The 12,215-nt window shown below is 43.3% G+C and overlaps 1 protein-coding gene across 1 annotated transcript in view; it reads right to left on the bottom strand.

Moving 5' to 3' along the window:
* MUSK (muscle associated receptor tyrosine kinase) overlaps window positions 1–12,215 on the bottom strand; it is a 57,183-nt gene that overhangs the window by 13,471 nt on the left and 31,497 nt on the right. The window contains exons 8-11 of the mRNA XM_005425342.2: window positions 11,158–11,164; window positions 8,074–8,340; window positions 3,140–3,315; window positions 2,700–2,723 (exon numbers count right to left, since the gene is read on the bottom strand). Coding sequence (XP_005425399.2) covers window positions 2,700–2,723; window positions 3,140–3,315; window positions 8,074–8,340; window positions 11,158–11,164 — 474 coding nt within the window. The remainder of the gene's footprint in view (window positions 1–2,699; window positions 2,724–3,139; window positions 3,316–8,073; window positions 8,341–11,157; window positions 11,165–12,215) is intronic.

A 12,215-nucleotide genomic window follows, 5' to 3' on the forward strand; every position in this document is an offset into this window, starting at 1 on the left:
AATAGGAAGACATTCATATTCCTCAGGTTGGTAGCAGGGAGCTGAGATTCATAAAGTTGCCCTCCTCCTGCTTCTCTACACTGGTTATTCTCTTTGATTATTTGGAAACAGCTTATGATTTTCAGCATGCATGGAAGCAATACCCTGAGGTATGATCTGAACTATGATTTAATGAATGGTATCAGTAAAAAACAATGTTCTTTACAATGAGGATAATGGAGTCACTGCATATACAGGGCTTGTTCCAGCTACAGAAAAATTAAGCAGAAAATCTTGAGATTTTACTGCAGGAATATGCAATAATGTCCTCATAGGACCCATGTCCTCACATACACCTGTCCGCATAGGAGAGTTTAATGCATGCTGGCATAATCTAGGAAGCAGAAAGACAGCAGAGGAGATGCAGCCCTACAGATTTCAATACATAGTAGCCAATCTCTAAACTCTGCTGAGCCGAGGCTAACATTGTAATAGATGGCATATATTAAGGTCCACTGCATTGTTAGCCTTGAAAAATTAACAAACCAGCACATTATTTTGTCATAATTTTATTTTCTATTATGTTCATAATCTCACAGCTCAGTAATAAAGAAGAACAAGAAGAAATGTGATGTGTTCTAAAATAACGACTTTTTTAAGCAAATACTTCTCATCTTCTTGAAAGCTTTGTGTAAGGATTGACCCAAATTTGACACAAGGCTACCTGTCTTTGTGGATTGAACTCTTTCTCATGTACAAGGACCACAGCCAACACAGCACCATGACCACCTGCTGTTTTCTTCTTGCACTCAGGTAGCAGTTATATATTGTGATAGACTCTTAGCTTACTGAGGCTTCAGCAGGTAGCAGAAACTATACGCCTGTAGGTAGGCACACTGCCTTTAAAGTGTTGACTCCAGCTCAGTGAGCTTAAACAAAGGGTTGAGTTCATGTAGCCCTGAGGCATCTAAACACTTCAGTAGCGGAATGATCATGGACTTTATGGGAACATTTAAACCCATGACAAATGCAAAGTAAAATACTCTAAGGTGGATTTCTTTGGCTGATACATAAATACCATTTATGACTCACATCTGCAATAAGATAGCAGCCCTGCATGACCAGCACCTATAGCTCTGCAGAGGTGTAACATCTTAATCAGAGGTGTTAAACTGTCCTGGAACATGTGTACCTGAGATGAGAATTTTACTTGTTTCACATTCAAAGACAAGGAAAGCAGTGCCTGAAACATACCTCATGTTTCACATTCAAAGACAAGGAAAGCAGTGCCTGAAACATACCTCATGACACAGCTAGTAATAAACAAGGAAAAGATTTCTGCACAGATCTGAAATAAATGTCTGTGGAACACCTTAAAAGATGAATGTGGAGAGCTTAAGTGGTAGGAGCAACACTAAGAAAGAACCTCTGAATCTTTCATTCTCTGGAAATGCAGATGTTTTCATAAACTGCCTTCCTACAATGAGGACAGAGGAATAATATAGCTGGTCCACCTGGACATTAATAAATAATTTGATAACAAGCTAGAAAACAGTTCAGCTCACACTCAACAAACCCCTGTGCACAAAACAGTGGATCTAAAGTAAAAAGAGGGGTCAGTATTACTAAAATGTTACTGATATATCTTCCTGGTTCATGACTGAATATTGTACATTTGTGCAATGCCACTCTGGGAAAATACTGTGGAAGCTGAACAGAAAAGTTCATGCATACGCGATATACAGGAGTCAGAGGATATGTCCTGAAGCAACTGTGAGGAGACTGAAGCCATACCACAAATGCTCCTCCCATATGCTGACACCTCTCTCTTGTGGTTCCTCCACCAGGGCAGGGGTGGCTGCCCTTGCAGGCTGTAGGCACTGGCCCACAGGGTGCTGAAGCCCTTGTCTCCATGTCTGCATCACCAGGCCCCTAGGTCTTGGGTTGTCAGGTGAAGCCAAGATCCTTCCATGAAAGAATATTCCCCAAAATTCTTTATTTCCCTTTTTTTTCACTTTGCCTCTCTCTCCATGCATAAGGTATGAGCCACTGTGGAATCTGCAAACCTCACCAGCATAGATGCATGGCAAGAGAGAGACTCCTCCTTTTTCCAATGAGGCCAGTTCAGCGGCTGAGCTTGAAATTGCAATTGCACACGAGTGCAAGAGGAGTTGGGTGTGCATGCTTCAGCCACAACCAGCAGCAGGGGAGAGCCTGACAGAAGTCAAAGCTGCACTGCAGGGTATATCGGGGTCTCACCACTGGTCATGGGAGGCTCATACAAGAAACAGCCAGACTTCAGAGGTGATTTGAGGAGAGCGCTGGGAGCTTAAGGTCTTGCAAGGCCAGCCTGTCATAGGTAACCATGTTGTTAACATACAAGGCTGGAATGACCTCAGAATCAGGAATCCAAATATGGGTAGAGGGGAATGATAGGCAATGGGTAGATAGAAAAGGAAACAGCTGGAGGAAACGGTACCATCTAAAACCAGCATGCCTATCTCATAAAAATTTACCAGCCCATGGTCTCCCCAACCTCCAAAGAGCTGGAAATGTGTTTCCCCATGCCTTGGACATGGAAACCCAGATAATCCTCAGTAATAATCTAAATTCAGCCAGCCAGGACCAGCAGAAAACACAAAAGTATGTGCAAATGGCAGCTTCAATAAAGAATATCATGTCAATCTCTAAAAACATAGACTCTGGAGCAGTCTACTTACTGGTTATGTTCTCCTCCTTAAAATCTGTAAAAAGACAAGACCAGATGTAAGGGGGAGTTGTCCAGGATGCAATATCACCAGATGCTCACTTAGAAGCATGTTACAGGAAAAAGTTCCCTCCCTAGCAGTGCCTGAACAGCTTGCTTCTTTGCAAAGGCACCTGAGTGGCAACTTTGCTATCATTAAGACTGTTTTTCGAGATTGTTATGATCTTCCCAATAAAGATCCAGGCTTTATTTACTTGAGGGATTTTTCCCACACCCCAGCTGCACAAGAGAGGCAAACAGCTAAAGCAGCTGTCACAATTCCATGTACAGGTGCTGACAGGACAGTATCCACCATCAGCTTTTACTTTAGCTGTAAATTATGGATCATACCCTTCCCCTCTCCCTTACCAAGAACTCAGCTCTCTGGACAATCAGCAGCATGTGCCATCTTACCAAAGAAAGGGATGCGGGTACAGGAGCTGGGATTCTGGTGCAGGCTGGGCAACCTGTTGCATTCAGGAAGAGTGAGTAGCATCAGCCCTGGCTTGTAAATCCCCTTCTGAGAGTTCTCCTCCATTGAGAGCCATTCCTTAAAGCAGTAGAGATCCTTTACAGCAAGGCAATTCTCTCTACATTGTTTTGCAGAAAAAAGTGAAATACAGCTGTCAATGGCTTGGGAAAAAATGGCTGCACTTAGCAGTGATGTGCAGGGGTTATCAAGCTGACAGAAATCCACTAATGGGGTAACGCTTCTTTAAAGCCCGTCTCTCTGGCTCATAAACTATAAAAAAAGCTGTATGAAATGCAACAGCTTCCTTTAAGAAACATACAAACCTACATTTTTAATGAAGCAGGGTTATGCTCAAAACACAATACACACCAAGCTATGAAGAGTTCATTCCAATCTTTTTCTACAGATTTTTTTACATGTTCTTCTAATAAACATCATAGAATCATAGAATGGTTTGTGTTGGAAGAGACATCAAAGATCATCTATTTCCAATTCCCTGCCATGGATAGGGGCATCTTCCACTGGACCAGGTAGCTCAAAGCCCCATCCAGCCTGGCCTTGGACACTTCCAGGGATGAGGCATACACAGCTTCCCTGGGCCACCTGCGCCAGTGTCTCACTATCCCCACAGTAAATAATTTCTTCCTATTATTTAATCTAAACCTCTTTCAGTTTGAAGGCATTGCCCCCTGTCCTGTCACTACATGCTCTTGTAAATAGTCTCCCTCTCATTTCTAGAGTTCAAATTTTTCAATATATCCTAAAATCTCATTTGGCTTCTGTCATCTACTAAAAGCCAAAGGTGAGCTGCAATTCTTAACCTTCTTATATTAAATATTTGCATACACCTTTAATCTCACTGAATAAAAAACCAGAATTTTTAAATTGTCTCTACAGGCAACTTTAAATCAATTTTTTTCTCTGTAGATATCTGCAGATTGCCTGGTAAAAAAGTGACCTGTCTCCCACATAATGTGTTACCTCCATAACAGTGTGAAACTCACTGACAAGAAGTGTGTTGGATTTTTAAATGGGCCTTATATGAGAAATTGTTTGGGGAGAAGGGCATGGTAGAAATACCTGCACTAGAAAAAAAGGAAAAGAAAAAAAGAAAACACACAATTCTGGGAAGTTTGTGGATTTGTTATATTGGTCAATTTATCAGTGATTTGCTTATTTATGTAAGTATTCTTGAGAGCCTGAGTTACAAAATCAACTTTGAGGTCATGTGCAGAGATTTCTTTTGCACAGCTCAGCTGGAGTCTTTCCCAGATCCACAACTCATCACACAATGATGCAGAAAAAGAAATGTACTTCTGGGGTGTGTGGGGAAGGATTTAGCCAAATTCACCACCTGGTGGGTTGATGCAACCTCCTTAATTATACAACAGTTTTGGCAAGAGCAGATGATCATGAGTGTGAGCAATGGCTAACAACACTGCAAACCCTCCAAAGCACCTGAAGGATGGAGGTCATTGAGAATTCTACTAGAGAAACAGCTTTTCTGCAACAGAAATGGATGCCCCTCAATTCAGCAGGCTGAAGTCATTAATGCCCAGATAATCTGTGCTTGGTTTTAGCCAGTCCTGGTTTATTCCTTCCTCCCTTCCATGGAAGCCAGAATGCAGATGGCAAATTTATCTTTTTTATGTTAAACAACACGTGGAACAGGAGTGACCTTGCGAAGTAAAGAAATACTTAGATCGGAAATGAGAAAAACTTGCATTTGAAGCACTGGCTGAGACCTGGGAGATCTGGATTGAATTAGCTCTGTTCATTCCTGGATCCTGAGCACCCTTAAATAAGGCCTTTATTCAGTGTTCAATTGCAAAATGCAGAAGACCATTCTTCTGCAGCGCTGTCTCCTCCAGGGTTAAAGGAAGGTTATCTGCACCCTGGAAGAATGGTAACACAGCCAGAGAGAGAGTGGTCAATCACTCCTAGCTGGGTTCATACCATTGTTGTAGCACCCAATGCTGCACACAGAGGGTTTGCTGAGGTCACAGGCAAAGATTACTTCAGGTTATTATTAGAAATATTATGTCATGTAAATGACAGATGGACAAAGAGCAGTAATGGCAGAAGACAGCAAGTGTGCCAGTGGTGTTTCTAGGGACCACAAGAGACTATGTAGGGGGAGGAGGGGACATACAGACCCAAACAAAGAAAAACTTTCGCTGACACAAGACAGTTCCCTACAGCCCAATCACTTCCTATCAGCAGTGATTGAAACAGAAACTGGGGGTAGTTCTGCTATTGCAATAGCAGCCAGCAACAAGAGGCAGATGTAACCAAGAATTATGAGATGAGACATCACTTTCCCTTAAAAACTCTCATTTTAATCAATTTGCATCTAAATTTACATTGAGTGAACTTTTCCCACATGGTTTTCTTGTGTTTCATTTCATCTTATTTTACCCCCTGATTACTTTTATAAAACTTTACTCAGCCTGTCAGTTGTTATTCTTGCTAGCTAGCTTCCAAACCAAATGAACATTAAAAAAACAACATGGAAAGAGAAAAATTGGTGCAGAAAATAAATAATAAGATACAAATACATGGACACATATTGAGGGCAGTATGTCCCTCAAAAAATGGGAGAGCTCTCCCACATCAGAGAGAGTTAAATTCTTACTCATGAAGTATTTCAGCTGAAAATTTGTGTAGTCCAGCCAGCTTCTGCAGAAAGCTATAAAGTTGTCAGTAGAAAGAAGTTAAAAAATTGGAAAGTAACCAAGACCATGTGAGATGTGTTCAAGAGGCCCTAGACCTCTCTCAGCCATATAGAAATATATTAGATATCTGAGTTATCAAAAGGAATATTGGGCTCTGGAAGAACTACTGCTGATGCTGATGCTCTCTGAGGACAGGAGCTGGGAAGGATGCTATTCCAGAACTTTTCTTATAAAGAAAGCTGCATTAAAATTAGGGTTGAAGGAGGGAGGAATAATTAATGAAAACCAACATTGATTCAGGGATTTGAAGAAAAATTATTCCAGGTAAGCCCATTAACATTTAGATATATTTGCAAATGTTGTAACTTTTAGCTCAGGTGCATCAAGATCAAGTGAATATTTATGTTAGTTTATATAATTCTGACTTTAGAAGTGCCCCAGAAGTACATGTCCTCAATCAAATCACTGTGAGTTCTGGTCCTGCAGGGCCACTCATGGGCAGGGGTAAATGAAGCAAGGCCAAGATCTAACTAAAATACCTTGCAGAGCAATGTGCACAACCCTTAGCTGACTAATGTGCTGTGCATGTGTGGCAGAGATATAAATACTGTCACAGATCTTGAAAAAAAGCAGAGTGATTGTGTATTTAAGAGCACAATGACAAGGAGCAGAATATTGAGGTGGCAGGGAAGAGCCTGCCAGCAAAAAGCAAATGGTAGTACTTGGCTGCATGATTATCTCTGGATACTTGCACATAATATTGTTTCGTAGGATATATGCCACCTCTGTGTCATTGATAGAATACAAGGCAGCACAGGTACCAAGTAGAAAGCTAAATGTATGGTCAATATTCACAGTGGGATTTTCCTCTGTGCCTTTGTTTTAGAGGTGTTAAAGGAGAAGCAAGGTCCCGATTACAAAACCAACATGTTGCTGATTGTCTTAAAAAGCCCCTACATAACTCGAGAAATTATTGCCATTAGACATCTGGCACAAGTCCATCAAGCAGCGTGCTTGCCATATCTGTAGAAAAGGTTTGTATTTTATTTGGGACACTAGAGCTGGGGCTACTCTTCCAGTAAATGCAGATCTGAATAATATTTTAAAATGTGCTTCAAGGAAGACAAGAACAAAGCAGTGCACTTTAGGCAGGGATGCCAGCTGCCCAAATATCGGTAATATCGGTGATATCGGTAATGACTAGTCTTTTAGGAGCTTAACATGACAGGAAAAAGAAAGCTTCACCCTGATATGGGTGTGTGGGTCTGTCCTCTGCAAAGAACAGCAAGCAATCATAATTCTGTTACAGTTAAAAATAACCAAACCTGGACTGGGCAGAAGAGCAAAAGCTGTGTGCAGGGCTCAGGAAAACCTGTTTTATTCTAGTCAGAGAATCTGGGAAGGATGTAAAATTTCACTGCAAAGAGGAAAGAAAGAAACTCGCCTCCATGACCATGGTGGGAGGACAAGGAACAACAAGGAAAGGGCTGCTCAGGAGGTTGTGTAAGAGAGTAGTGTCTGTCACTGGGATCTGTTTACAAATACCTGTCAACAGTAGATTAGCTATAGTAAGAGATGCGTTGGACTCCTCAGGTTCCCTGTCAGCCCAATTTCAATGCACATTTCTCTGCATATAGAAGGACACAATAACTACATTGTAGTTTCGGTTTATTGGGTACAACTACACAGGCAATGCCTCTGGTCTCATCATTTTTGTCACATTTTTGTCATAGCAGGAAGTGCTAAATGATTGGTATATTGCTCAGCCAGATTTGTTGCATCTTCTGGAGCTGCATTTAGTCAAAACTTGAAAGAAGCAATTACTCTCTATAGTAATAAAAATATAAATACTGGCCTAGTAAGATAACAATAACAGAAAACAATATGTTAATTATTGAAACTGCTTATGTAATTCAAATTGATACTTCTTTTCAACACAATCCTCCAAACACCTGATGTAACGTAGAGGTCTGGACTACAAATTCAGACCACACCCTAGCCATGAGCACAGTGAGAGCTGAATCAGTCTGTGTGTACAGAGGAGAGAGCAAAGTGAAAACCTGTGCAAACCTAGAGGGTCCAGCTTCACTCAGATTCACTTGCTACTGCAAGCAAGCCTGGACAGTCCCTCACCACTCCCCTGCTGCATACATATCCCCACGAAATGAAAGTGAAATGTGAGCATGTTTTTCTTCATTTACCTGCACACTGGTTTTGGAGCTGGCCCAGCTCCCGAGGGATTGCACTCCTGGAAGATGTAGTTACACAGCAGAGACTCAGCAGCCGGTTGGCAGAATGAACTCACCATTTTCAGTTCAGTCCAGGCAGTGTGCACAAGCAGCTCTTGGGTCTCCTCTGGGTCAGCATACGAGGAGTTGAAGAAAACAAGAGCATTCTTCGCCAAGATAGCACTACACACCTCACCTCTGTATGTGCTGCAGTAGCCTGCGTCACCCTTGTACAGCTTGCTGTCGAGGACAAGAGCACACACACACACACACACACACACACACACACAGAGTAAGCTCACAGATCTAAACAGCTACATGAGCACGATGGCCCTGTTTCTGAATAAAGTGGCATGTGTAAGGTTAACAGAGGGCAGAGGAGATGGTAGATGTTTATACCACTAAAACCAGCTAATATAATGCAAGAATGAAAATTCTGCAGGGTACCTTGATGCCAGCCCAGGTGAGCTCCAGGGATGAGGCTCTGACCAAGTGCTGTTAAAGTTATAAGTGGACTGAAGCCTGAGCAACCACATAGAACCATGACCTAGTATGGCCCCTCACTCTGCCCCTGGGCTCTAATGGGAAAGTATTTTACTTTCCTGCTTCCCTGCAGTAGGGATCAGCCATGCTGCTTGCTTGCATTGCTTGCAGTTCTGTGATAACTCAGGATTTTTCGCTCTGCTGTCTAACAAGAGTTAGAGTTTAATGTAAGATAGACTTGATGAGCAGGAGACAGGTAAGTTCAACCCATCATATGCCAGGGAGTTTTTCACAAGGTCAGACCAAGGTCCTGCCTGCCCTTCCACAGCTCCTGCATCACTCCTGACCTGCCCCTCTTCCACACCTTTAGCTGGGGGACTCAGAGATGAGGAAGGCACAAGTCTTTGTGTTTTCCTTCCCAGTGTTTCTCTGCAATGTGCATCTTTTCACCACATCTCCCATTTTGCAAAGTCCTGACACATAGCATGGAGACAGAGCTATACAGGAGCAGTAGAAATCACAGTAGGGTCATCTTCTTTTAGGGCCATTTACTTATCTTTCCCATGTTATTTGTATCTGGAAGGAGATCTCTCCCTGCTCCCTTCCTCCCTTCCTCCCCATGGTCATCAAAAGTAAGCAGCAGGGTAGGGGCAGTGCACAGGCCAGCCATGCTTCCAGTAGCTCCCACGGTCACCCACCAGCAGCAAGGACTGCAGGTGAGCAGGTGCCCTCTGCCCAGGCAGCCTGTGGGGGGCGGAGTCCTGGGTATGGGAGGCAAAGCTGTGAAAACAGACTCCCTGTGTGTGGGGCATGGCCAAAACAGGGCAGAGAGGAGGGCTGAGTGCAGCTGTCCCCACTGCCATTCGGTCAGTGTAACTGGGGTCAGAGAGTTCAATTCACAACATGCCAACCATTTGGAGCAGTCAACAGAGCTATTTGTATCTTTGCCTTTTATTTCTTTCCCCTGTCCAAATAATCACCCATTGTTAACTCTGGGGTTTCTTGCTGATTTTTTTGCTTTTTTTCAGAAAGCTGGAGGTACACGGACAAAGGATAACAGTGGATGCTCACATTTCTGTTCTTCAGATGCTGTTTTCTGCAGATGACAATCCCTGGCCCTGTTTCAGCTGCTCTATTTTGGGCTCCATGTGAATTTTTTCTTTAATTTTTTTTTCTGTCACATTGGATAAAAAAATACAGGAAGGCACCAATCCCTTTATGTTTATCAAAATGGCAGTGATGCTCTGACACTGCATTATTCCAGGCTCCATGGACAACCTTTCATGTGACACAGGAGTCCCTCAGCATGCTGCACTAGTCTCACAGCTCATGACATTTCCCCAGCACACAGCAGATTTCCTCAAAGCAATGCACCAATCCCAGTACCCTGCTAGAACTGCTCTTGGCATGGCAGGGGTCATGTTATTTGCATTTCCCTGATGATTCCCATTGTGCTTAATCTGAAAGTTGCGTCCTTCCTGTGGCCAGGGGCAAAAGCAGGGACAGGTGTGCACGGGGCAGTTGTGCTGCTGACATCAGGAGACTGCAGAGGCAGACTGAGAAGAGCTAACAGCGCTAACATAATGTTTCCTTGCTTTTCTAAAATATGCAAGGAGACAGACCAAGTTGCAATGGAAAAGTAGCAACAACATGTTTCTCACAATGGTTTGTCACAGAAAAGAAAAATCATGCAGCAAATGTTAAGAACACCAGTGGGATAGATGGGCTGACCACTTGGTCTGTGTCCCCATGCCTGTCATACGTGCATGGGTGCAGGTGTAAGGCATAAGTCTGCCATCATCATTGGGTGGTCACTTAATCACTTACAAACTTCCTGAATCAACCTTGCAAGCTCCTGTGATGGAGGCAATAGCCTTTGCAGGGAGTCTGTGTCAGCAGAGCGGCAAAACCATTTGCTCAGACTTTCCTAGCCTCTGCTCTTTTCTGTGGTGGCCAGAAGCTCCCAGCCCATCTCCCAGGCTAACATTCTCATTTTCCTTCCAGACTGATCAGCCAGTGCAGCATGTAGAAATATGGAAGGATTCTAAAGCGAAAAGGCCAGCTAAATTGTTCAGTCCTGCAAAAATTACTAAGAAGAAGTTCATTTCTCATCGCATGTAAGTGGCTTTATTCATCCATAACTCTGCTTGGAACAAACATAATCTTCTCCTGCCTAATCTGGTGAGCACCAAATAAAATTATATTTATTAACTGTGAACAGGTAGGAGTTTACCTTGCAGTTAAGCTTTGCAGTGAAAATTTATAAGGTCAAGGCAAACTGTGGATCTGTAACCAAATAGAAGTTCCTTCAAAATATTCTCCCCACTACCATATTTCAAACACCCTTACTGCTGGCTTGACTCAAAACCATTGTTAACCACCCAAGCTTACTCTCCAATTATGCCTCTGTGAAGGAGATCAGTGATCCCTATGGGTGAACCTCATCTGCACAGCTGGAATGAAAAAACCCTACCTCTTAATTTAAGCCAAATTAACCAAACCCCCTTGGTTCATCTTTTTTTCTTCTCCCCGGCCAGAAAGAGCCTCCACAAAGCCACAGAAAGTCATTCTTACCTCCATTCTGCCAAGAGGCACCAGATCCAGGAATTGTGATGAACCAGGAGAAAGAAGAAATGGAAAAGACATCAGTGACACTTCATCACTCCCTCTGAGATGCATAGTCAAGATTTCCATGCTAGGAAATGTGTCTGACAACTGTAAGCTGTATGAAAAAAATGCACCTAAATTCTGTTCCTTTGTTTGTATCTTCTTGTGGGGAAGAAAAGTTGGCCAACACTAAACACTGTAAAGTGAGAAAGAATGAGGAGGAGGAAGTGGATTGTTGATGGCAGTGCTGGCTGAAGTGGATTCTTGCACCATAAACCCACTACTTTTATCCTGATCCTTTGGGTCCCATGTAACCAGCAGGTAGCATCCCGTGTTTAAGCCACATGGATATCCATTACTTCAGGCAGCAGCTGTAAAAAGCAGGAGAGGCCAGGGCTGGGGATGCAGTACCAGCACACAGGAGTGGCCCTGGCTTGCCATGCCACAGGGAGTTGGGCAGCGCCAGCACAGGGAGGAGGCACTGGGCATCAGCCAAGGGCCAGGGCACCTCTGCCCTTGGAGCCTTGTGAGCTGGGGCAAGGCCGAGCCAGACTCTTGCTCAGGTCTAGGGGGCAGTTCTCCTCCTGCTGAGCACACACAGACTGGAAGAGTATAACTTCCACTAGCCCCAAGTACCTGTCCACCCCACTGCATTTGTAGGGGACACACTTGCCTGGGCTAAAAGCAGAAGTGGGGATGGGAAATACAGCACCAAGTGGTGAGTACATTATGGAGCAGAGATTACTGGTAGGTTTCAGTGCCCAGTGTAAGAAAGGGTATGATTATTTTATCAAGAAAGCAGAACCTAAGGCACAGAGAGATAAACAAGTACCTGCCTGGTTAAAAGCAGAACCAGGGCTACTATCCCATATCCAGTTTGATTCCTCTTTCCTCTAATTGAATCCCCTTGCCTGTCCAAAGAGGGACAGGACAAGCTACCACCTTTCTCTCCATATGACAAATGCTGTTAGTTAGCTCTGATAGAGGTATTTCTCCTCTTTGGAAATTAATTTTCATATCTGGGA

Source organism: Geospiza fortis, unplaced genomic scaffold, assembly GCF_000277835.1.
Source record: "Geospiza fortis unplaced genomic scaffold, GeoFor_1.0 scaffold203, whole genome shotgun sequence".
NCBI lineage: Eukaryota > Metazoa > Chordata > Aves > Passeriformes > Thraupidae > Geospiza > Geospiza fortis.